We start from the raw sequence: 25,876 nt of genomic DNA, 5'->3' as shown, positions 1-25,876 counted from the left end.
TTTTATAAGAAATTATGGCCGTACTCTCCAAAGTATGATCCCTGACCTCATTTAGAAAGTATAGGCCATGGTCATATTGTTAGGGGTCTTTAGTTGTTCATGAGATGCCTTGGGGGAGAAGTGGCTGCATCCCCAAGCAGGTGCAGCTAATGTTGGTTACTCTCTGCAGGACCAAATGACTGAATTATCCCTTGTAGCATCTTTAAGTCCTTTCTTCTGTTCTCTTTCCCTCCCTGTCTTTTCCCAGTAGCAAGGGGAGTAGTAGTACCATGTGGTAGATAGAAGCAACTTAACTTGTTTCTTTCAGACAATATTCCTAAGACTATTTTCTGCTATTAAGGAAAATACTCATTGGTATAGTTTATTTTATTCTGGAGAAATTTTACTTTTATTAGCATACCATTTTTAGAGAGAAATTATATGTGTGTGTGTGTGTATATATATATATATATATATATATATATTTTTTTTTTTTTTTTTTTTTGGCCGTGCTGTGCAGCATGCGGGATCTAGTTCCCCAACCTGGGATTGAACCCATGCCCCTGGCATTGGGAGTGCAGAGTCTTAACCACTGGACCGCCAGGGAAGTCCCCAGTGAGAAATATTTTTGAGTGACTCATGTAATCAGTAAACATTGATAGATGCCTACAGATGTCACTCAGATATGTGTCATGTAACTAGAATACAGGTGTCATATATTAGAATCTCCATCATAAAAGAGATTCAGTGGAAAGAGGAAATTCCTCTTGATTCTATGGAGTCAGAAACCCTCCACGGAGTGTTTCATGCAGTTTGAGGTGTGTGAGCTGGGCCTTGAAAAATGGATAGGTAGCAGGGGATATTTCAGAAGGGGAGGAGAACATACGTCAAGATAGGAAAGCATGGTGTTTGTAGTGAATTTTGACTGTCCTTTTTTTATCCAAAGAATGGAATATGCCACAAGGAATAGTGGGGGAGGCAGGGAGCAGAGGAAGGTTGTTATATTCCTGAACTCTTTACAGCAACATATTATTTTTCTGGATCATTTTGCTTGTATAACTCATTTATTGTAGACCTTCTATATATAAAAACTTAATCATATCAACTTACTTCACTTTAAATGTCAGCATACGTTTGCCTGCCGTTTTTGATATTCTAGGGTTGTATAAGATGTAATTATGGAAACAGTTTTTGCTGCTATTACTTTCACCAAAGAAAGCCTCTGTGTAAGGATATTTGGCACTATGACTTGAGCAGAATTTCCTAACGTTTAAATCAGCATAAAGTAGATGTCGATCTGCAAACCCCAACCTGCTGTTTAGGACCCTCCTATAGTATAGTTATAACAATAGACTAACAGAATCCAAAATACTGGTACTTGTTTCCCTGAGTAGGCAAGGTGGATTGGATTTTATCAATACAGACTCAGTGCTTCAACTGTTGCTATTACAATTTTCGCTCCACCGTTCAAGTTGTCAGGCCCAGCTTATTGTTTTTCACCTCCTATGAGGAAACAGTTGAGGCCAGGACAGCAGGCAGAATGGCCACAGCAGGATATAAGCTAGAGATGAACCCCAAGGGAGAAGTGCATGTAGCGTAATCCCTGAGTTATAAGATACTTCATTGATTGAATAACTGCTTTGGAAAAAGGTAACAACACTACCACGTGAAATGCCCCATCCATTGTAAGAAGCAGCTCATTTTCCAAAATGCTACAGATGAAAATAAAATCTGTCTTAGAATCAAGGGAAAAGGCAAATTAGACCTGTAAACTAGAGGTGAGGTGGAGGTCAGAGACTAGGTAAGGTATCAGGCCAAACTACAAGCCCCAGAAATGGGAAGTCAACAAACCAAGCCAGGGGTCCAGGCTGGATGGGAGAGAGAGAGCAGGAATTGAGGGGTCTGGGCACAGGTTGGGATCAGGACGTCCTTTAGGGCTTGAGCTCAGTATCCCCAGGGAGAGGAGTCATACAAGGCTGCTAGGAATGCAGTCCCTCATCTAGTCTAGCAGAATGGTGAGCGGGCAGTACCACATGCTTTGTCTTTGACTGGCTTGGAGAGAATGCACCCTTTGGGGCTTCACCGAGTGGTCAGGTGAGGGCACAGCCTGTCTCTACAGGTTGAGCGTGTGTTTGTAGCCTCCAGGGAACGAAGCCATTGTCGTTCCGGGCACGCAGGCTCAGCGGCCATGGCTCGCCGGCCCAGCCGCTCTGCGGCATGTGGGATCTTCCCGGACCGGGGCACGAACCCGTGTTCCCTGCATCGGCAGGCGGATTCTCAACCACTGCGCCACCAGGGAAGCCCCTTTTGTCCCTTGATGGTCCTATGCAGTATTGCTTTTCTTTGTTATTCCTGCACTACATCTCAGATGTTACTGAGAAGCAGTCATATCTTTTGGGGGCACCTGCGTTTTTATGCAGCCTGATCTAAAAATCATCTTATTTTTGTTAAACGTTGCAAAGAATCACATTAATTCCATCTGTGATATATTTATACTTTGTTTAAAAAAAATACAAGACCATATACATTTAAAAATGATATTATGAGCACAAAAATAATATTGTGCAGGAAAGACTTGTGTCTTATTTATTTACTAGGTAAGTAGACTTAGCACAATGCCTGGTACTCAGTAGATGTTTAGTAAATTTTGGTTGAATTAAACAGGGTGTTTGTAGTGTTTAAAGCATTATGTTTAAACATAATTTGTGCGTGCTGTTTGGTCTAAGATCTGTTCAAGAACATATGGTTATAAATAATGAATTAGTATTTATTTTAGCAGAGCCGTTCGGACTTAATTAAGCCTAATATTTTGAATGCCATCGTTGATATTTTGGTATTACAATCCTCAAAATCTTTCTCTGATAACCTTCCAAATACATAAAATGTTCTTAACGTCTGTGGGCAAAGGATTTAGAGTGGGTCATCTCAAGTTCAAAGTATGCGGTCACAGTGTATGCTCGTCAGCCACGTGAGGAGCAGACACAATACAAATGTATTAGAAAAGTATGTTTCATTTATTTTAATACTCTCAGGGACAAAAATTTTTGTGAAATTTTGTGAATGCGCAGAAATGTTTTTTAAAATGCTTACATTGCAATAGCATGCAAAGTAACTTCTTTCTGATTCAATTTCATAAATTGCTACATGAAGAAGCACCCTCTAGTAGATAACACTCAGAAATCAGCACTTAATATGGCAGTAATGGTTATTGCTGTCATTCTTTACATCTTTAAGAATAATTAAGCATTACTGCACAGGCATTATGAAGTTCTCCTATCACCATTAAGAGGATATTTGAGGTTTGATGTAATTTAGCAAATTACATTATATAGTAGTTAAGGTTTTTATGTAGTGAAGTAAAATGCATAGTAGTTAAGCACACTTACCGTATAATGCATTGTACAGAGTTACATGTTCCAGCTGCTGCCAGCTTTGTTCCAGTGTCATTATTGCCTTGCAGGCTGACGTTCCTCAGGGAGTGATTCGAGTGCAAGCTCCCCATCTTTCGAAAGTTTCCATGGCAATACAGCTAACTGAAGAACTCAGAGCCAGTGATGTACTTGCCAGGTTTCTCAGCCAAGAAAGGTAGAGGCCTGTTTCGTTTTAATTATTCCATGGTATAATTCACTTGCTCTCTCTTTCCGTCCCCTCTCTTTTTTTTTTTTTTAAACTATGGCTGGTGTGAGGGCTTATTAATGTTGTCTTCCCGGCAGAAAACAAAAGCAGACTTAACAATTAGACTGTTGGAATGAGTTGAGTTCATTGGGTGTAGTTTGTGTTCAAGTGGAGCCTGTTTCGAACAGGAGGTCTGCGCACTCCTTCACTGTGCCCGCTGTGGGCTTGGTCCATGACGCCACTCAATATTCTCTCCAGAATATGGTGATTGGAGGTTAATTACTGTGTGTAGGCTGTTAGGAAAATCACTAATTAGGATACAGTGGGATTAAAAAAAACAAAAGGTACAACTTCTTCTAGGAAATATAATGAATACAAAGAAATGCTTAAATTTTAAAACAGAAGGTATAAAGACTTGAGAGGGGACAGCCGGTCCCTGGAGCTCTGAAGTCAGTAGGACAAAGCATTCTATCCTCAGTAGGAACGACCAAGCCTTCCCCTCTGTGTGCAGCTGGTGGGGCAGGAGTAGTCCTCTGAAGGTCATTGGCATCCCTCCCATGTACACTTGCAGAGACATTTTGCGATATCTTTTCTTGAATTTTAGGGGTTCGAACAGGGTATAGGCATTTCAGTGTTCAAATTCTTATTTTTAGCTAAAATTATATTTTAATGCTTCCCCCGCTCATTTCCACTCATTGAAATAAACGAATCTAATTTTTTTTTTCTTTTAAAGACAGGGACATCAGGGACGTTGGCCTCTTAGCTTCTGTCTACTCTGTCTCCCATAGAATTTCATCTCCTCAGTCTAACATTCAACTTTTTCTGCCAGAACTTCTCCAATTTTAATACAGAACCACATTATTTAATACGTGTCTGCTCTGTCTACAGCTCTCTGCTAGATGTTGGAAGGGTTATAAAAAATACTTTAAACTGTCTTCCCTCAGGGTTTGTAAATTGGGAGAAGAGATGAGCCCGTGCAGTTAACAGATGGTGATGAAATAAAAGAGTGTCTTAGTGCTAATTCTGGGCTTTCAGTAAGCCAGCATAAACTTCCCTTTCAACCATGCTCTGAAGGAAGTATTATCGTACTTCTGTTATACTGATAAGAAAACCAAGACTTTGCAAGGTCATGCGTTACATAGGTGGTGGAGTAGAGCTGAGTTCTAAATCTGTGGTTTCTGTCCCCCAAGGATGTCCTTTAACCCCTCTCCATACTGGCTCGAGCGCCTAGAGGCTATCATGAATCTGGAGGCCATTGGTGCAGAGTCTGGGACTAGATGGACTTTGGGGGGATTGAAGTCCTGGGCCAGTTGGAATTTTGGGGGATTAAGTTCTGGGAGCAGTTGGAATGTCTTGGATGTCTTTGCTCCCTAAAAGTTCTCTCCACTTCAAGGGAGTCAGTCCACAAAGGGTGTACTTGAAGATCTGGCCAGACTTCAGATATAAGCAGCTCTTCCAGGCTAGACATGGTTTAATTTACACAGCATTTACTTGCAGGACCCAAGTGCTCAATTTAATCTGTACTTGTGTTCCTCTACTTGTAGATGACACAAGGTGTGACTCTGAAGTTGTATGATATATTCCACTCTGACTTCAATATTTAGGGTAGAGTAGGATAATAGTAGGCATACTCTTATAAGAAAGCACCAGTTTTGTGACAGTTGCCATTTGCATATTTGGATTTTCTGCTTGTGGTGCTTTGCTACCCCCTTAAGTGGAATCCCTTCTTCTACCTCCCCCCTTCTTGCCGTCCTGCTTCACCCAGAGGGAAGTCTGGTAAGCATCTTGGTCCATTTGCCCTTTCCCCCCCAGTCCTCAGCCCTTTCCCTTATGCTTGGGGTTGCCGGAAGCAGATGATCTGGATCCAAATACCAGCTTTTCCTGAATCATCTTAGGCTAGTTTTTATAATCTCTCTAAGTCTCAGATTCCTCATTGTAAAAGTGGGCCTACATTATAGCCTTGTGATAATTAACTGGGAAAATGACCGTGAAGCACATAGCATTATCTGTCTGGGCCATCTAATAAGTGAAATTCTCAGTAAGTGTTTATGTGTATCTTCTTTCACCACTTTCCCCTCCTCCCATTTGCATTCCACTTGTATAGTGACAGTGGGAAACCCTACTTCCCTCCATCCTTTTCTTCCCCTTCTTCCTCTACTGAAGCCCAGAACACATGAGTGACATAAAATAAGTGCCCAGTGACTTCACCAGTCTTTGATAACGACTGTTGTCTTTTCTGTATGGATTTGTTGATTAGTATTAAGTGAAAGCTCATGTGTACCAGGAAATCCAGTTCAGGTTTCTTTAAAGTGGCATAAGAACATAGATACTCAAGAAGCAAAATCTGAGAACAATATCTGACTAGAATTTTTTTTTAGTCTGCCAAAACATTCCACTTGGTTTTCATGAAATAATGACTCTTTTTATACTCATAGTTTATTGGGTTATGTACTATATTTAAAATGAAAATATAATTATTACATTATTTAATTTCAAAAATAAGCATACGCCAGTTTGAAAACGAAGTGAATTGTCTCTTGGTCAGGATACAGCTTAGCAGGGCAGATCTTAAGCATGAGGACTCCCAGAGCCCTGAGCAGTCAGTGTGTCATGGACAGCAGAGTAGATGGAGCTGGATAACCAGATGAGCCATTAAATGGTTGATTAGGAAAGCCTCTATGTACTCTTTTTTTCTAATGGTTTGGATAAAAGTCAGACCTGGTTTTCTCTTCTCAATTCCAGGGAGTGTGTCCTCAGGGTCTTCTGTCAGTGGTTCACAAATCTTTCTGAGCATCAGAGTCCCACTAGAGAGCATTTAAAAACCACATTCTCGGGTTCATGTAGACAAATTAAATCAGAGTTTCTAGAGCCCTGGATCTGATTTTTAGCAGGTTTCCCAGATATAGAGATTTTTGTAAACCACTGAATTTTACCCATTTTTATTGTTTGAACCTAATGCTCTGGAGAGTTGATTCTTTGAAGAGTATAAACCTGTACGTGCGTCCTACTTGTAAAGTCTTCATAATGAGTATTTGCTTCTGTTTTGAGTGTATGTACCTCCCGTATTTGGACGGTCAGCACAGGGAGGTTTATGAACCATGTCCTAGTCTTTATATTCATCTTGCAGACTATTAGAGTGGTCAGCACAGCAAACCCGTGATAAATACCTATTGAATAAATACAATGTGAAAATTAAGGTGGAAACGTTACTTCTTAGAGTTTTATGAGGACCTTTTTGGTCCCTGTGCAAAATAGATGACCATATTAATAATTTTATTGGCAGCTAAAATGTTACTTTTCTTTTTAACTTTACAAATTTAGGTACTGATTTATTATTTCACCTTCAGGTGTACAGTTCCATTTGTTTATTTTAATTTACAGGCGTGACATTTTTATTACCTATTCAGCGCATTTAACAGATGGGAAAATACAAACGTGTAGATAATTACAGTATGTCTAAGTTATGAATTTTCCATACAAGCTAGAATTCCCCAAGGACATTAAAGTGATTTACTTGCAAGCTGTCTGATGATGCAACTAATCAGTTTGTTTTATCCCTAGTAGTGGGGTTGCCCAGACTCTCAAGAATGGGGACGTTTTTTTGTATGAAATTGGAGGAAATATTGGTAAGCGCTTTTTTGTTGTTGCTATTTATTTATTATTTTATTATTTTTGGCTGCATTGGGTCTTCGTTGCTGTGCGCGGGCTTTCTCTAGTTGCGGCGAGCAGGGGCTACTCTTCGTTGCGGTGCGCCGGCTTCTCATTGCAGTGGCTTCTCTTGTTGTGGAGCATGCGCTCTAGGTGCCTGGGCTTCGGTAGTTGCAGCATGTGGGCTCAGTAGTTGCCGCACGCAGGCCCTAAAGCTCACGGGCTTCAGTAGCTGTGGTGCACGGGCTTAGTTGCTCCGCGGCGTGTGGGATCTTCCCGGACCAGGGACTGAACCTGTGTCCCCTGCACTGGCAGGTGGATTCTTAACCACTGCACCACCAGGGAAGTCCCGGTAAGCACATTTTTTAAATCTTGCATTCCATATGCTGATTTGACATTGCCAGTGGTTATTATTTATGTCTTTGGGAGAGAAAAAGAAATTAGAAGTAAAATATAGCAAGCTGTAGATAGTTGATGAATATTGTGGATTTCCTTTTAGTGGTCTCACCTTTCTGTTCTGGCTCCTTAGAGCTTCTTTGTACAAATGCCCATCTATGTGGAACCTGAGCCAAAGGCAGGTTCTCTAAAACAGGAATAACTCCTAAAATGGTTAATGCAGTTTTTCAAAACTTTTTTCTTTTTTATACACTGATGGCACATCTTAATAAAGGAAGTAATTGAGCTCATTTAAGACCAAGATGACACTTTTATTATGGTACAGTACTAGATATATTTAGCGAAAGCAGAAGTTATTTTTGCCATTGTTGATTGCCTACTAAATAATATACATATGCATACATAAACATATTGTTAGCTTATGAAATAGAAATAAGATAAATGGATTCGTTTTGACCATGTCTCATATTTTATTTTCCCACGTGTAATTATCAATGGGTTGTCCTCATCTTCTTATTAAAATTCAACATAAACATTTTCTCTTATTTTGACCTTTAAAAAGGTAAGAGTGAAATTGTCAACAAATAAATGAAATGGTGTTTAATTCAAAAGAATAATTGAAAATATTTTAAGATACGTTTTTAGAATTTTTTTCTAGGACTTAAAAATTTTAGTAAATATTGAAAGTTGAATGCAAGAGTGTGACGACTCCTAAAAATTTAAATAAACCACAACTCCACTAGAACTCTGTATTGTTACCTGTATTAATCAAGATTATTAGGAAAAAAAAGATTAAGTATTAGTATATTTGATTTTGCATTTTGCTATTAGATATTGGGAATTAAGCATGGTTTCTTACTTAGGTCAATTCAAAACTGTTGCCACTCTTAATAAAGGTGAATAAGCTTTTAAGGAACCATTTAAAAGCCCATCACAGAATTTTCAACTTCCTAAATTAATTTGAAACCTGCACATTTAGGGAACTACTCAATCGACTTTTCCAGTATTTGGCCAAGCCTTATAATATTATGGGAGACAGGAAAAAATGAGAACTATTTCGAAGCGTAAGACTTGAGTTAAACCACTAGGCTTAAAGTTAAAATTGCATCCCTATCTCCCCACTGTATTAAACTGATGCAACATCTCTTTACTAGGGGAACGCTGCCTCGATGACGACACTTACATGAAGGATTTATATCAGCTCAACCCCAATGCTGAATGGGTTATAAAGTCAAAGCCATCATAGAAGTCTTAACGCTGCAAATAACCACAAGGACTCCCTTAGTCATATTTGCTGGGTCAAGAGTGTAAATAAAAGAAACAGTGGGACACTTTTATTATTCAAATGTACCTGACTCTTGAATAGTGACACACTCAAGCTTTAAAAAGTTATAGATTTGTGCTGCTGCCAGATTATGTTAATTATTTTTATTCATATTATCATTAGAAAACATCTCTGGAGTGAGAAGAAAGGGGCTTATTTAGCTTGGAGGCTATTTTCATACACTCTGTGGAATGTGTCCAGAAGTGACATCATTTTCTTTAAATGTGAAAATATGCTCTCTTCCCTCTCTTTTTTTCTCCTAAAATAATACATACAGTAATATATGCTTTTTCACCTTTCTCTCCTCCTGCCATCTGCCTTCCCCCAAATTGGTTTACTTTTCAACCAAAAAGGTAACAAATACCAGGTATGGCAAGTTGTAAGGGCAGTACCTGTTAAACCAGACTGAATTCAACAGTATTCCTGTCTCTATTGAACGTTAATATTTATCTCTTTGAATCATTTGTTCAAACAATAGCATCCCACTTCTTCCTGCTGTATCACATGAAGTGATTTGCATTTTTTTTCAGTTTATCTGACATATGTGCACAGAACTGTATCCACTATCAAGAAAATAGAACTGTCAGAAACTGCCAATTATTACTGCACCATTTAAGACTTACATACTCAGAATAAATAAAAAAATCCACGTGGAATAACTGGATTATGGATAACAAGAGAGTGAAAGCCAGATCACTTCACATATGCTGTAGTCTTCTCAATGAAACTTAAAAAGTCATAGCTGGCTTTACCTGTTGTCATATTAACAGTACAAATATGCATGATTGTATGATCCAGTAATTGTTGAGAATGTATTCTGCTGAAAGGGGAATTTTTTTTTTAACTCATAAATAAGTCAACAGTAAGAGTTATTCTTCTGGGTATGACACAGTCATATGAACAAGCTTTTGTTTGTGTCCTTATTTAAAATAATCAGAGCAAATTTATTACAATGCGGTGGAAAGGACTATTCCCAGGGATTTTAATGCACAAACCATATTGTGAAAAGAGATGAGCCTCTGTATGTAGATAAGAGGAATGAAGTGACAGAGAAATGTTCAATATTTTTTGAGTTTAGAGTGTAGTAAATAAAAGGTGATGTAAATAAATATTGCACAACTGTGTTTATGATACTTTTATTAGGACTTTAGGAAAAATTGCACATTCTCAGAAGCTCTTGATGTCACTCTAATTAGGAGGGAAAAACGCTGCTAATGAGAACAGTCGCAAATTTTAATTATAAGAGCAGCCTGTGGATATGATCACTTAAATATCTTTGTGGTGATTTGTGCCATTGCTTTTTTATTTAAAAAATTTTTATAATTAAATGCTTTTTTCTAAATTATCTTCTCTTGGAATTATTACTTTTAACCCTATCCGTTCATGAGTATAATAATGGACCATTTTTGTTTTTGTTAAAAGTCATTTCTACTTTTACTGTTCCTATTTATTGTTCCTGTGTAATTTTTAAAGTGGGAAGACACGTGGGAGATTTAAACTTGTTTCCTTTCTTTTTTTTTCCTTATGCAAATTTCTGTTCTTTAGGATTTTTCAAAACACACTGTATTCTATTTCTGATTTTGACAGTATATATTAATTTCTCAGTTAGTAAAATGTTTTATTAATATTTTCATTTAATGAAGACAATTAACAATATAAAAGCAAAATCAAGTGCTTAAAGCATTTTAGGGGTGCCCAACTTAAATAAAAGACAGGGGTGAATATGATTTAGATAAATGGCTGCGTAAAGCATGTGTCAACTAATTGTCACCACATTTACTACTCACGGCAGGGAGTGGGGAGACACAAGAGGCTTTTGATAATGAAAAAGTAGCAGATCTTGGTAAATAAACATGAAAATGCCACTTTATTTGAGTCCTTCTTAGAACTCATGACCTGCGTTCATTGACATTGAACAGTAAGTACTGCATTTAAATAACCAAGAAAAATGTCTATCTACACTTATAAAAGAGGAGAAACTTTATAGTGTATAATCTTAAATATAAATGCCCTTGCATTTTCCCAAATGCCTTTTCTGTAATTTTTCTTCTAGTGAATTTTAAATCTCTGGGTAGATTAGTTTTTATTCGTTTGTATGTGAGGGAAAATAAAAACAACAAATATATTTGCTTTGCCTCTCAAATATCCTAATTCTTAAGTTACTGGTGAAAAACAGAGAGCTGGTATTTATAGAAAACTGGTTGCCCTGTTAATGTTTTGGAAGTGCTTCCTCTTTTCTGGAGGGGGTTATTATGAGTCTTTACAATTGCACAATATTTGCTTACTCCTGCTGTAGAATTCAGTGTAAACTCCTTGCTAGCACTCTTTGGGAAAAGCAGTTTATTTTACTGACTTTATGGGATTTTTCATTACTATCTTTTCCTACTTTTTCAGATTACACTGGTTTGTACTTTCTTCCTCACTGTCCTGATTTCTCACCTATTGATCAGTAGGTGGCACTATTGGTCAGGAATTCCTTCGCAGCTAAACTTGGAAGTTTTGAAAGAGAACCTGAGTTCAGAGTATGCGGTTAAGACTCAGTGCCAGGCATCTGCAAGACAATTAGGTAAGAACAGCATGGATCTCTCTCAGATCACTGATTGTGAAAATTGTAAATAATAATTCCAGGGTTTCTATGTTCAGTCTGTTAGTCTGCTTTTATCCTTAACTTGTTGAGTGTAGAGGGAGGGTGGGAGGAGGGTTATCTGAGTCACAATTAAACGTTTTTTTAAAATTAATTAATTAACTTTTGGCTACATTGGGTCTTCGTTGCTGCACGGGCTTTCTCTAGTTGCAGTGAGCGGAGGTTACTCTTCGTTGCACGGGCTTCTCATTGCAGTGGCTTCTCTTGTTACGGATCACCGGCTCTAGGCGCACGGGCTTCAGTAGTTGTGGAGTGTGGGCTCAGTAGTTGTGGCTTGCGGGCTCTAGAGCGCAGGCTCAGTAGTTGTGGTGCACGGGCCTAGTTGCTCTGAGGCATGTGGGATCTTCCCGGACCAGGGCTCAAACCCGTGTCCCCTGCATTGGCAGGCAGACTCTTAACCACTGCACCACAAGGGAAGTCCCACACAATTAAATGTTTTGGCAATGTCTATTTCAAGCAGAAGGATCATGATAAGAGGAAGACAGTGAACCAGGAAATTAAAAAGAGAGATGTCTAAGAGGACATAATAACCTCTGTCTTTAGTGTATATGTGCTCGTTTCTTCATTCAACAAATATTTATTGGGTACCTACATGTATGTGCCAGACAGGCTCTACCCTTGAGGTACATCAGTGAGGAAAAGAGCTCTGCTCTTACGTTCCAGTGGAGGGAGACAAATAATTAAATAAAATGAATTAATAAGTACAGTCAGCCCTCCATATCCAGAGGTTTCAAGGATCAAAAATATTTGGATGTTTTCATGAATCCTCTACACGTTTGAGTCAGGAGAAGGCAGGGAGGCAACTACGAGAAATCTGCCTTTTATTCAGCATCTGAGGACTGCAGCTGCAGAGGGAAATTACTCAGTAAGGCAGAGGGCGTGTCCTGGCTTAGTAATAAAACAGTTTAGTAGTAAAGGCTCAGATATTCCATACATAAAGTACTCCAAGCAAGGTTAATGGGCAAGTGTAGACGCATTTAGCAGTGGACTGTGACGCAGAGCTACAGGATGAAGATTTGATCCAAATGAGAACAGATTCAGTTATTACAGGTAGGAAAACCTCAAGAAATTATCTTTTTGCAAAAGAAATAGTAAACGATTTAACAGTCTCCATATATGTTAGTGTTGCAAATGTATCATAATATGTAACATAATTGTGTAACAAAAATATCTACAGTAAATCTTTCAGTATTAAATGAATATGTATTTGGATAAAAAAAGAATCCAGAAGTTCCAAAATGCAAAATAAATTTGCACACTCTGGCAACTATTTACACAGCATTTTTATTGTAGTAGGCATTTTAAGTAATCTGGAGATGATTCAAAGTATGTGGGAGGATGTGCATAGGTTATATGCAAATACTGCACCATTTTATATAAGGCACTTGAGCATCCATGGGTTTTGGTATCTGCCAGGGTCCTGGAACCAATCCCCCGCCGATACAAAGGGATGACTGTAAATAAAATTACATGGTATGTTGAAAGCATGGAAATACAGTGGAGACAGAAAAAGGATGAGCAGGGAATGTGACAAATAACGGAGGGATAGGCTCATTCCAGTAGTAAACAGGGGGTCTCACTGAACATCTAAAAACTGAGCAAAAACTTGAAGGAAGTAAGGAACTTGCCACATGGATATCTGGAAGAAAGCATTCCAGACAGGGTATAACCAGAACAAGGACCCAAAGGCAGAAGTGTGCCTAGCTCACCAAAGATTAGCAAGGATGCCATCATGGCCGGAGTGGAGTGAGAGCCTGCGAAAGTAATGGATGAGGTCAGAGAGGGAACACCGGGGTGAGCGTGGGCGTGAGACCATGGAGGCCTTGTATCAGGGCGACCATAATTTATTCAAATTAAAACATTTTTGAGAGTGAAACAGGGCACTGTTGGTGAGGGCAGTAGCTGTGGAGTGATGAGAAGTGATCAGATTCTGCATATATATATATATATATATATATATATATATATTTTTTTTTTTTTTTTTTTTTTTTTTGCGGTATGCGGGCCTCTCACTGTTGTGGCCTCTCCCGTTGCGGAGCACAGGCTCCGGACGCACAGGCTCAGCAGCCATGGCTCACAGGCCCAGCCGCTCCGCGGCATGTGGGATCTTCCCGGACCGGGGCACGAACCCGTGTCCCCTGCATCGGCAGGCGGACTCTCAACCACTGCGCCACCAGGGAAGCCCTCTGCATATATTTTTGAAGGTAGAACCTGCCGGGTTTCTAGTAGGAGAGAGAAGGAGGATGCATTTTCAATTGAGAATAACCACAAGATTTTTGACGCGAGCAGTTGGAAGGATGGAGTTTCCAACTACAGAAATAGGGAAGAAAAGGGTAAATCAGGTGTTCTGAGGGAAGAGGGATTCAGGAGTTCATCATGGATGTATTGAATTTGAGGTGCCTATTGGACATTCAAGCAGCAATGTCAAGTAGGCAGTTATCTGTGCAGAAACTCAGGAGAGAGGTCTGGGCTGGAGTTACCGGCTTGTAAATGGACTTGAACCATGAGCTTGCGTGAGATCACCAAGGGAATGAGTGTGCATACAGTAGAAAAAATAACCAGGAGTGGAGCTTTGGAGCTACCCAACATTAGAGGTGAGAAAAAGAAGGAACCAAGAAAAAGATTGAAAAGAAGAGACCGTTGAGATAACCAAGAGATTGAGATGTGCCAGCAGCCAAGTGAAGAAAAGCTGTTGGGGAAAGGGGGTGATGCTGATGTCAGAGGCTACTTATGGCTCAGATGCAATAAAAGCTGGGAAGAGACTCCTGGACTTACCTATGTGAAGGTCATTGTTGACCTTGCTGTGCAGTTTAGGTAAAGTGATAGGGATGAAAGACTGATTAAAGTGGCGTTGAGAGGGCAGCTGCAGAAGAATCAAAGCCTGTGCGTATGGACAGCTCTTACAAGGAGTCTGCTACATAGGAACAAATAAATGAGATACTAGCAAGCAGAAGAAGTAAGAGGTGGTATAGAGAGGGCCTCGAATGCTGGGCTAAATGGTTTGGGGAATTTAGGCAGTTAAATACCGTTTGAAGAGGTGACATAGATACTGGAGCCAGCCTACCTGGGTTAACGAATGTGACCTAAGTAAGACAAGCTCCTTCCTTATGCCTCATTTTCTACTTTGTATAATGAGAATAAAAGGAATGTTTACTACTTAGAAGCTTACTAGAATGAGTCAATCCATATAAAAGGGCTCAGCAGTGTATTTTTGCCTGATAGTATTCAATAAAACTTGTATTTTTATTAGTGGTATTATGATCAGTATGATCAGCTGTCAGTCTTATTTGGGGTTATTGGTTTCAATGTCATAAAAGTTTTCCACCTGGAAATCGCTGGCGGTAACTCTTCCTCAGGGTATATAGGGCACTGTAAAGGGCAGAGAAATAATTCCAGAGCATCTTTTCTCTACTTGAAGTGAGTTCAGCTCCATTTTAAATATGATTTGTTTCATTTAAGGTAAATGAACTGGCATAAGGGACAGAGTTCTCTCCCTGCATCTGAGACCTAGATGCCCGGGAAGAAAACCGACCCTTAACTGGTTTATTTTCCATACTTGATACCTTGTTCACTCCTGCGACTGTCCTGGGCATCTTCAGTTGGTGTTCACTGCTCCTGCAGACAGAGGTCCTGCTACATTTTCTTGGCTTTTCTGGGTCTGTGATTTCTCAAATTTCCTATTTAATAAATATAGCAATGAGAATTTTCCTTCCATTCCAGTTGGCCTCACATCTTAGAATCTGGCTTTGGCATCTAGCTGGTTTGTTTTGTTTTGTTTTTTCCACTTCTGGCCTAAAGTATTGCATGGGGTAACTTGGCTCTGCTAGAAAGGGTTTCATATGAAACACTAGTACCCCCTCCCTCCATGTAATCATTTCTTAAACTCCTTAAGATGTCTTTGAAAGTTTCCATGGGCTGTTTCTGCACGTAGCTGCATACTGTATAAGAGAAGCAGATTGGCTGCAGAAAAGCTTCTTCCATGATCTTTCCGACTAAAGCCAATGTGCACTGGCTTTGTCACAAGCAAGCTTTTTATCTTGAGATTTCCAGTCTTGATTTCTCAACCAAAGGAGTTCAGATAAGCTTCAGAGAAAGCAGCCCCACTCTCTTCCATCTTTACTCCTCTTTTAATGTTCACCCCTTGTTGCACCAAGGCAGCTCAGTTCTGTCTCCTGTTGCATCTCCTATAACCTTTAGAAACTTATGGCTTTCATGTCATCTCTGCCTTAAGTCACTACCCCCTCCAGCCAGGGCCAAAGTGAACAAGGAATTTCCCAGGAAGGCAAGTTCATAAGGAGACTCACAGAGAGTGGCCCAATTCCAAACAGTCAGTTACAATTTTCTCTCTTTCATCGGACAGTTGCCTTGTCACAAATTAAAAAAAAAAAAAAAAGAGTGATTTAATCATTACTTGTTCCTTTAAAATGCTCATTTCAGTGGGAGGAATCTTGGGGCATCTTAGCTTTGGTTGCTTGTATCACCCAGTTTGCATTCAGCAATTCTACCGAGAATTCTACTGAGAACAAGAAGAATTAATCAACTATTGCGAGATTGTGCGTCACTTCTGTCCAAGAATCTTGAAACACATTCTAGGGACATGCATCATTCATCCTCATTCTTGTCTTCATGTTAAGGCGAGGGAAGCAATGCACATTCTTCATCATTAAGAAATGATTAGACATTACTAGATAATGCCTTAAAGCATACTATGAGTTCATTAGAAGATGTTATTATGATAAGGAATACTTTAAAGTTTCAGAAAGAACTGTAACTATTTGTTCCTCTTTCTTCTCCTTTCCTTTGCTTTCCAAGCATTTTAATGCTTGCTCTTGCTGCACTGTGGTTTATATTGTGGTAATGTGAAAACCAATCACACGGTATGATGCATTTTCACAGGAGATTACGTTTAGATTTGTGGGGAGCATTGATACAGGCTGGTGATAGGGAAGGTATTCTCAGCAAATGAATCTCTGATCTGAGGGAGGCAGAAATGGATGCAACTAACTCTATATTTTATTTATAGATAAAATATACTGGGGAGCATAGAGAAAGGGCACCGTTAATTGGGTAATTGTTAATGGAGGTCATGGTATTTAAGCTGGAAGCCCAGTTAGGATACCAAGGATTAGACCAGGCCTGAAAGGATGAGATTCAGAATTAGGCCTATGGCAATGAAAATGGGTGAGAATGGGTTATATTGATGTTGCAGAGTTGGGGTCAAGAGAACTGGATGATTCCACTGGATGGGGAGGAGATAGGTTTCCTAAAGACCCCTAGGAGTATTCTAATTTCATTCTTTTACATGTAGCTGTCCAGTTTTCCCAGCACCACTTATTGAAGAGGCTGTCTTTTCTCCACAGTATATTCTTGCCTCCTTTGTCATAGATTAGATGACCATAGGTGCCCGGGTTTATCTCTGGGCTTTCTGTCCTGTTCCATTGATCTATATTTCTGTTTTTGTGCCAGTACCATACTGTCCTGATTACTGTAGTTTGAGTATAGTCTGAAGTCAGGAAGCCTGATTCCTCCAGCTCCGTTTTTCTTTCTCAGTATTGCTTTGGCTGTTCGGGGTCTTTTGTGTTTCCATACAAATTGTAAAATTTTTTTGTCCTAATTTGAAAAATGCCATTGGTAATTTGATAGGGATTACATTGAACCTGTAGTATAGTCATTTTCACAATATTGATTCTTCCAATCCAGGAACATGGTATATCTCTCCATCTGTTTGTGTCATCTTTGATTTCTTTCAACAGTATCTTAAAGTTTTCTGAGTACAGGTCTTTTGCCTCCTTAGGTAGGTTTATTCCTAGGTATTTTATTCTTTTGTTGCAATGGTAAATGGGATACATAATACACAAATATAAACTCAAAATGGATTAAAGCCCTAAATATAAGGCCGGACACTATAAAACTCTTAGAGGAAAACATAGGCAGAACACTCTTTGATGTAAATCACAGCAAGATCTTTTTTTGACCCACCTCCTAGAGTAATAAAAAATAAACAAGCGGGACCTAATGAAACTTAAAAGCTTTTACACAGCAAAGGAAACCATAAACAAGAGGAAAAAACCCTCAGAATGGGAAAAAATATTTGGAAATGAGGCAACTGACAAGGGATTAACCTCCAAAATATACAAACAGCTCATGCAGCTCAATATCAAAAAAAACAACCCAATCAAAAAATGGGCAGAAGACCTAAATAGACATTTCTCCGAAGAAGACATACAGATGGCCAAGAGGCACATGAAATTACTAATTAGTAGAGAAAAGCAAGCCAAAACTACAATGACATATCACCTCACACCAGTCAGAATGGCCATCATCGAAAAATCTACAAACAATAAATGCTGGAGAGGGTGTGGAGAAAAGGGAACCCTCTTACACTGTTGGTGGGAATGTAAATTGATACAGCCACTATGGAGAACAGTAAGGAGGTTCCTTAAAAAACTAAAAATAGAACTACCATATGACCCAACAATCCCACTCCTGGGCATATACCCAGAGAAAACCATAATTCCAAAAGGTACATGCACCCCAGTGTTCATTGCAGCACTATTTACAACAGCCAGGACATGGAAGCAACCTAAATGTGCATCGACAGGCGAATGGATAAAGAAGATGTGGTACATATATACAATGGAATATTACTCAGCCATAAAAAGGAACGAAATTGGGTCATTTGCTGAGATGTGGATGGATCTAGAGACTGTCATACAGAGTGAAGTAAGTCAGAGAGAAACAAATATGGTATGTTAACGCATGTATGTGGAATCTAGAAAAATGGTATATACAGATGAACCTATTTGCAAAGCAGAAATAGAGACACAGATGTAGAGAACAAATGTATGGACACCAAGGTGGGAAGGGGAGGATGGGATGAATTGGGAGATTGGGATTGACATATATACACTACTATATATAAAATAGATAACTAATGAGAACCTACTGTATAGCACAGGGAACTGTACTCAGTGCTCTGTGGTGACCTAAACAGGAAGGAAATCCAAAAAGGAGGGGATATAGATATATACATATAGCTGATTAACTTTGCTGTACAGACAAACTAACACAACATTGTAAAGCAACTATACTCCAATTAAAAAAAAAAAGAAAAAAGACACCTAGGAGGAAATGGTGGTGCTTTGCATTGAGTCCTAGAAGAAGGTAAGTACTGGTTTGGGATGAAGGGATTGGGGCAAGAGAGAGGTGTGTATTATGGGTGTAGAAGGGAGAGAAAATGAGGATATGTTGAGGTGTGTGAAGAGCCTAAACAGTTGGAAATGAAACATCTTTTAAGTAAGATGTCTTTAAAAGGTGTATATTTAGAAAATGTGTGCATCAAGGTGATAGTTCAAGCCATTGAGGTGTACAGTCCTGAGGGCGTAGGGCCAAGAGAGGGCTAAGAACAACTTTGGGGTATACCTCCTTCCACTTAAAGGATCGTAAAGGAACAGATGCTTTGGAAGGAGCAGTTCAAACCATAGTAGTAGTAGTGTCAGAAGAGGAAGATCATTGGCATCAGGGAAGACAACAGGTCTAACAAGGAGGAAATGGTCACCTCTGTCAGATAATTGAAGATGAAGATTGATTAGAGACAAAGATTGGAGCTAAAGTTTACAAGTTCAAGGTTGACCTTCTAGAGGGCAGGTAGTTTTGAAGTGATGGGAACAGAAGCCTACTGGAGTAGGCCAAGATGTAAATAGGACTTGGAAGCTATGAGTTTAGTTGGGATTATTGAGGGGAAGGGAAAAAGGAAGACATTTTATCAAAGTTTTTTTTTCTCCTTTAATATTTTGCAGAGGAGAAACTTGATCATAAAATAGTTTTCACACATAATTTTCTAATATCTGATATTATCTGTATTTCTATACTTAGTTAATTCAAAAGCTTCTTGGTCCCTGTTATCTAAAATATTGCTCAAGTAATTGAATAACTTTCGAAGAAAACTGTACTAAAGGTGGAAAATTCCCCAAGAACTTTGCCAGTCCTTGGGAGAGATTATTTTTATTTAATTTTGATGATTTTTAAATTTAAGACTCTTTCCCAAGTTTAAAATCAAATGATGTTAAAGTAAGCATGTTTGGAAGCTCTTGTTAAAGGGGCTGATAACTCTGATATATTAAAGCTTGTTCCACATTAACAGCTCTGTCAAAAGTACCCTTGAGGACTTCCCTGGTGGCACAGTGGTTAAGAATCCGCCTGCCAATGCAGGGGACATGGGTTCGAGCTCTGGTCCGGGAAGATCCCACATGCCGTGGAGCAGCTGGGCCCGTGAGCCATGGCCGCTGAGCCTGCACGTCCGGAGCATGTGCTCTGCAACAGAAGAGGCCACAGCAGTGAGAGGCCCACATACCGCAAAAAAAAAAAAAAGAAAAAAAAAAAAGCATGACAGCTCTACATTAATAGTAAGATATTTTAAATTGTTTGTTTTTTCCTTGAACTTCTATTTCCATTGTACTTTCTCCTTATAAATTTATCCTAAAGTAACCTATTCAGTGGTACAGATTAATTCCATTTCTCTGCAACAAAAAAGTATATATATATTGAAGTTGATCAAACAACAAAACTATATCACAGATTTCGAGTTAATAAATACAAAATTTAAGTTTTATTGAAAATGGGTTTCTTAATGAGAAAAGGATTTTTAGTTTTTTTCTGTTTAATTATCCATGAATAGATATTACTTATTCCTAATAAATTTAGCATCTTCTTTCAAATATATATATATATATGTGCACTGAGAAACTTGTTTACATACAAATGTAAATTGGAATTTAAAAAATTAGTTATAGCAGTGACAGATTTTTAACTCCTTTAAAAGTTTATCACATGCCAAAAATCATAGCGATCTATCAGCAAAATTATTTGTAACGATCCACCAGCTAATAGGTCCTTCTTTATATTTATTGAAAACAAACAATTTGAAATAATCTGACTTGTGTATGGATTTGTTAGTCAGCTGTTATGGTAATTCATTCTGTCAATTTCTGAGAAATATGGCAGAAAAATTATTACTGAATCAAAGAGTATAAGAATATTTAAAGCTCTTGTTGCACATATTGTCAAAGTGAGGATGAAGAGGCATTTGGGTAGAAGTAAACTTGTATATGTATTTGAGATGTAAAAGGGGTTTCTCAAACTTTTACACCAAATATATGTAAGTACGAGATATATCTAAGTGTAATTTTTATGGAACTGTCAGTCGTTTGGCTAGGAAACTACATATGAGATAATAATAAAGAGTAAGAAAAATTAACTTATCTAGGTAGAGAAATGCAATGACTAAGATTCCAGAGATATATGGTTAGTAAAAAAAAAAAAACCCCAAATCTTTCAGTCCCAGGACAACATACAGTCAGCCTAGAAGGATCCTTTGGCATCTGACCTCAGACTGTAAGAAGGACTTGCAAATTTCTGAATGGGTGCAAAGGTGGCAGATGACTTTCAAGGATGGTAAGTACAAAGCCCAGGATTTGGGAGAAACATTAAATTCAAATTTAAGACATAAAATACATTACTAAAATGTACTACTCTAGGTCTGAACCTATAGTAGAAGCTTGGTAGACCTTTTGTGGGTTGTTCCATGAAGACAAAGACCTAGTGACCTGTTGTGACCAAAAAGCATATTGAGCATTTAGGCTTATCAAAAGAGATGCTAAAAAACAACAGACTACACCCTATGGAGCTTTAGTAAACTAACCTGTATGAGAAGTCTGGATACAGTAAATGAGGTAAGTTATAGGAACAAACTCTTTAAAGTGTACCCATCATTTTGTGAAAATTAGTTATGATGATGGCAATGGTGATTTTAATGGAACCAGAGCAAGTCCAGAGTAGGACTCGCAGCGATGGCCTGTGGGATGCTGTCAGTTGGAAAAGATTATGATTCTCAAGTGTGAATGTGTAGACTGAGAAGTGAAATCGTTATAAATCATAAAGTTGTATAAATTGTGGATTTGTGAACATGAAGTGAGCATCAAACTAAGGGTTAAGTTAGATAATGCGTCCAAGAATGAGATTGTCTACACACTGAGAACAGAGTATTTTCTCATCTGGTATCTGCAGTGTGTAATGTAGTAATTCACACATGGTAGGTGCCCAGTGAATGTTCATGATTGTTGATCTAAAACCAAGACTGCCAGTTATTTCTCCAGCAAAAATGGGTTTATTCGGGGTCAACAAAGAATTGTAATTCAGGGTTTGCAATCATGGTGAGCCCCATACAAGTTCCTAATGAAAATGGAAAGGAGAACTCTATTAAAGAGGGGAGAAATAAGTTGGGAGGGTTACAGAGTCCATTGAGGAATTGAGGGTTGGAAGTACAGTGGCTTTTTATTGGCTGAGTTGTGACAGTTTCTCATTGGCTGAGCTCTTCCCAGCAAGAGGAAATCTTTTCTTCTTCCTGTTGGGCCCTTCTATTGTCCTTGGGTGTGAGAGCTCCCCCTTCTGGTGGCCTTACTCTATTTTCATTGAGGTTTTGTTTATTAATTTTTACGTGACTAACAAACACTTAGAGATTACACGTATGTAATATAGGAGAATTCTAAAAGGATTCAAAGAAGGCAGGCAAGTTTAGCCATGGCAGGGACATAATTAACTAAAAGATGCTGGTATCTTTGTCATGTTTCAAGTTGTTGTTGGTGAAGATGTCCATGTCATCCCATTAGGCATTTGACAGGACTCGACCTGGTGGCTGGAGGCATTGTCCTGGAGTGGCCATTTTCTATTTAATTTATTTATTGTTCTTAGATATAAGCAATGTACTCAAGTATGTAAGATACAGTCTGTTTCTTCGAGAAATAATAGTGATGTTATTAGCCTTTATTGGGTAGTTACTTTGTACCTGGCAGTATATTATGTTTTATATACAGTGCAATCTAATTTTCACACCACACCTAAAAGTGATATTTTTATAGCCTATTTTACCAGTGAGGAACCTTCTCCACCAGGTCAATTAAGTGGCTGTACAAGGATTCAAACTGACCACAAAGCACATATCACTCACAGTGTGCAAAACGTTTACAGCCTGTTGCAGGAGATGAAACCAAATGCTCTGGGGATGAGAGAGAGGGATATATTACATTACCTGGAAGGGTAAGAAAGATTCCTCATGAGATGGCGCTGAGTTGGGTCAGTGACGAGGCAAAGCCTGTCATGCTCAGTACCTGCAGGCCCTGTAGCTCTGCAGATAAGTGATCACTCGTGACTACTTGCCTTTCTGCGACTACGTGCATGAGGCTTAGTTGATATGTCAACTGGGATTAACTCAACAATATAGCTGTGATGTTGTGATTTCTGATAAGAAATATACATTTGGTCTTCATTCCCATTTCTGGCACAGAGCTCCTAAAAACCCTTGAATTCCCTAAGGATGAGAGCCGTGAAGGTGTCTTTTGTTACGTTAATGAGGTGAATTGGAAAGCAGCAAGGGAGGGTGCTGGTAGCCAAGGGAACCAATCCTAATTAGAGGTTTGGAACTTTCAGTCCCACCCCCAGCCTCCAGGGTGGAGAGCGAGGCTAGGGATTCAGTTCAATCACCAATGGCCAGTGATTTTATCAATCATACCTATGTAATGGATCCTCCGTGAAAACCCAGAAGGAGGTGGTTTGGAGACCTTCCAGGTCGGTGAACCGGAAGGCTTTCCTGTGCCACTGTGACAGGCCCCAAATTCCATGGGGACAGAATCCCCTTTGTTCGGGACCTCACCCTATGAATCTCTTCATCTGGCTGTTGATTTGTACACTTTAATATCCTTTGTAAGAAGCAGGTAATCTAGTCAGTAAACTGCTTTCATGGTTTCACTCTAGCAAGTTAATCAAACCCAAGGAGGGGGTCTTAGGAACCTCTAATTTATAGCCAGTTGGTCAAAAGCATAGGTAACAACCTGAACTTGCAGTTGGCATCTGAAGTAGGAGTGGGGAGCAGTGTTGTAGGACTGAGCCCTTAACTGTGGGATCTGATGCTGTCTCCAGGTAGGCAGTGTCAGAAGTAAACTGAATTGTAGGACACCCAGCCGGTGTCAGAGAATTGCACAGTGGTATTGGAAAACCTACACATTGGAACTGGAGTTAGAATAATAATAGTATTGGTGATCTTTTTGAGGCAATAATGCTATGATTTCAAAGTGACTGGCTGAGGTTGAAAGAGACTCCAGATATCACAGTACCAGGCTTCTGTAACGTATGCCAACATTCATACATGTTCCCTGGTAAGGAATGAGCACAGACCAGAGTCTGAATAACCCCAACTTGATGTCATCTTGTAACCTTAACTAAGACCCGTACCCTTTACCATAGTAAAATACAATTTGTTTAAGACCTGTGAATCAGTGTGAATTCTGAACGGTCTCCAAACCCAATCCTTGAAGTTTGTGTTTGATTTCTTTTTCTAACCGGTAATCTCTAGAAAAAGGACATTCTACCCTGAGGAAAATCACAAGGAAACCCAGAGGAAGGATGTGGAAGAAATGGCAAACTGATTAATGTGTCTGAGTCTAGGGCACAGAAAATGAAGAGAGGGGCAAGGCAGACTGGACACACTTCTGGCATGTTTGTAATGTATGACCTGTCATGTCTAATTGGACCAAGGGTGGACACTTGAGATGGACATTCAGTTTTCCTGGGAATTTAGAATTTAGACTGAGCGTTCTCTTGTTAGTCTCCACACCCAGGTGGGATTGCATCTGGGACATTCAGAGTTTCCTTATCCCATGATGGGGACTGAGCAGAGAAAGGGAAGGTTTTCCAAAATCAGGAGAAGAGTATGTAATTGGTAGGCAGTAGAGAGCCACTGAGATCTTTTTTATTTGACAATGACCTGTAATCAGTCATCTAGTCTGCCAGAGACATCTAATACTTCTTAGTTCTGAAAATTGCTAAATTCACTGTGTGAAAGCTATTCTAAGGGCCTGCTCTAGCGTACTTTGCTGAGATGAAACCCAAGTACTTTTTTTCCACGGGAACTCAGCCTGAGTTCATGAGGCATCCAAAGGGAAGAATGACAGCCACGTGACTCTCCTACTTCCCTCCCTTCTGAAAAGGCTCAGTCATTTAAACACCTCTTCATTTGCTTATCCTGGACCTGGACTTATGCCTTGGCTTTCTTAAAATTATATTATTTCTTTGGTTTTTTCTTGACCATATGCAACTTACAAACCGTGGCTGTCCAAATCCATTGGAAAGCTCAGCAGCATGGGCCCTCTTAGGCTTGATAATATCTGAGATTGTCTTCAGAGCTTTATTGTTGACAACAGCAGTCTTGTTATTTATTTATTTATTTTTTTGCGGTACGCGGGCCTCTCACTGTTGTGGCCTCCCCCGCTGCGGAGCACAGGCTCCGGATGCGCAGGCCCTGCAGCCATGGCTCACGGGCCCAGCCGCTCCGCGGCATGTGGGATCTTCCTGGACCGGGGCACAAACTCGTGTCCCCTGCATCGGCAGGCAGACCCTCAACCACTGCGCCACCAGGGAAGCCCCGTGTCTTGTTATTTTTAAGGGGTTCTTTTTCATACACTGACAATGCCTTCTGGAGAAGGTTGCAAACAGCTTCTTACCACCTTTCACGTAAAGAGGGTTAATATGCCTATGTTTTCGCAGAGAGGGCAGCTGCGTCCCAGAGAGCACGGCCAGTGTTCTCATTTATCCTCCTCCTCCTAGTGTGCTTTCAGATTTCTGACGATAGGGAGCCCAGCACTCTGGGAAATGAGCTTCTCCTGGCACATAGGTACTGTCATTCTCTCGCGCCTACCTACTACCTACTTCTTCCCTTACGTGCTCTTAGCCAGCTCATTGTAAACACACTTCAATCCTTGCTTGATTAAGATTACTTGGTATTGACCTAACATTCCCTGTACTGTTTCCTTGCTGGCCTCTTTCCTGCTTCCCTCACCTTTTAAGATGCTATTTGCAATTCCTTGAAAGTTATTGAACTGATAAACATATAAGGAAAAAAGGCTGTAACAATTAATAACGTTAATAATAACAATAGCAACCATTTGGGTACTTAATCTGTGCCGTGAACTGTGTTAGCACTTTGTAAACATTGTCTCATTAAATTCTGACTAAGGCTCACAAGTGAGGTATTTCTATAATTATCTCGATTTTCAGAAAGAGTAGCTGAGACTCAGAGAGTTCAAGTGACTTTCCTAATGGTAAACCTAGTAAGTGACAAAGCCAGGACTTGAATCTACTTGTCCTGCCCAAGTCTATGCTTCTATACACAATACTATTATAACTCATTGCTTGGTGATACGAAATCATTTCTGAGAACC

The 25,876-nt window shown here is 39.4% G+C and overlaps 1 protein-coding gene and 1 long non-coding RNA gene across 3 annotated transcripts in view; both read left to right on the top strand.

Annotated features, from left to right (window-relative positions):
* The window catches only part of ARHGAP18 (Rho GTPase activating protein 18), a 131,865-nt gene extending 121,562 nt beyond the window's left edge, over positions 1-10,303 (top strand). Inside the window, exons 13-15 of one of the 2 annotated variants that reach the window (XM_082668802.1) lie at positions 3,440-3,564; positions 7,159-7,220; positions 8,793-10,303. In XM_082668802.1, coding sequence (XP_082524928.1) covers positions 3,440-3,564; positions 7,159-7,220; positions 8,793-8,884 — 279 coding nt within the window. In that variant the 3' untranslated portion in view covers positions 8,885-10,303. Of the gene's footprint in view, positions 1-3,439; positions 3,565-7,155; positions 7,221-8,792 lie in introns of both variants that reach the window. The other variant, XM_082668801.1, reaches the window with a different exon arrangement.
* A 907-nt stretch (positions 10,304-11,210) lies between these two features.
* Positions 11,211-25,876, top strand: part of LOC309831558 — a 55,737-nt gene continuing 41,071 nt past the window's right edge. Inside the window, exons 1-3 of the long non-coding RNA XR_014297600.1 lie at positions 11,211-11,528; positions 19,750-20,011; positions 20,944-21,059. This is a non-coding gene — a long non-coding RNA (uncharacterized lncRNA). The remainder of the gene's footprint in view (positions 11,529-19,749; positions 20,012-20,943; positions 21,060-25,876) is intronic.

This window comes from Grampus griseus (genome assembly GCF_964374135.1).
Source record: "Grampus griseus genome assembly, chromosome: 13".
Classification (NCBI taxonomy): domain Eukaryota; kingdom Metazoa; phylum Chordata; class Mammalia; order Artiodactyla; family Delphinidae; genus Grampus; species Grampus griseus.
The sequence above is the reverse complement of the archived record's forward strand: the minus strand, read 5'-3'. Positions and strand labels throughout refer to the sequence as shown.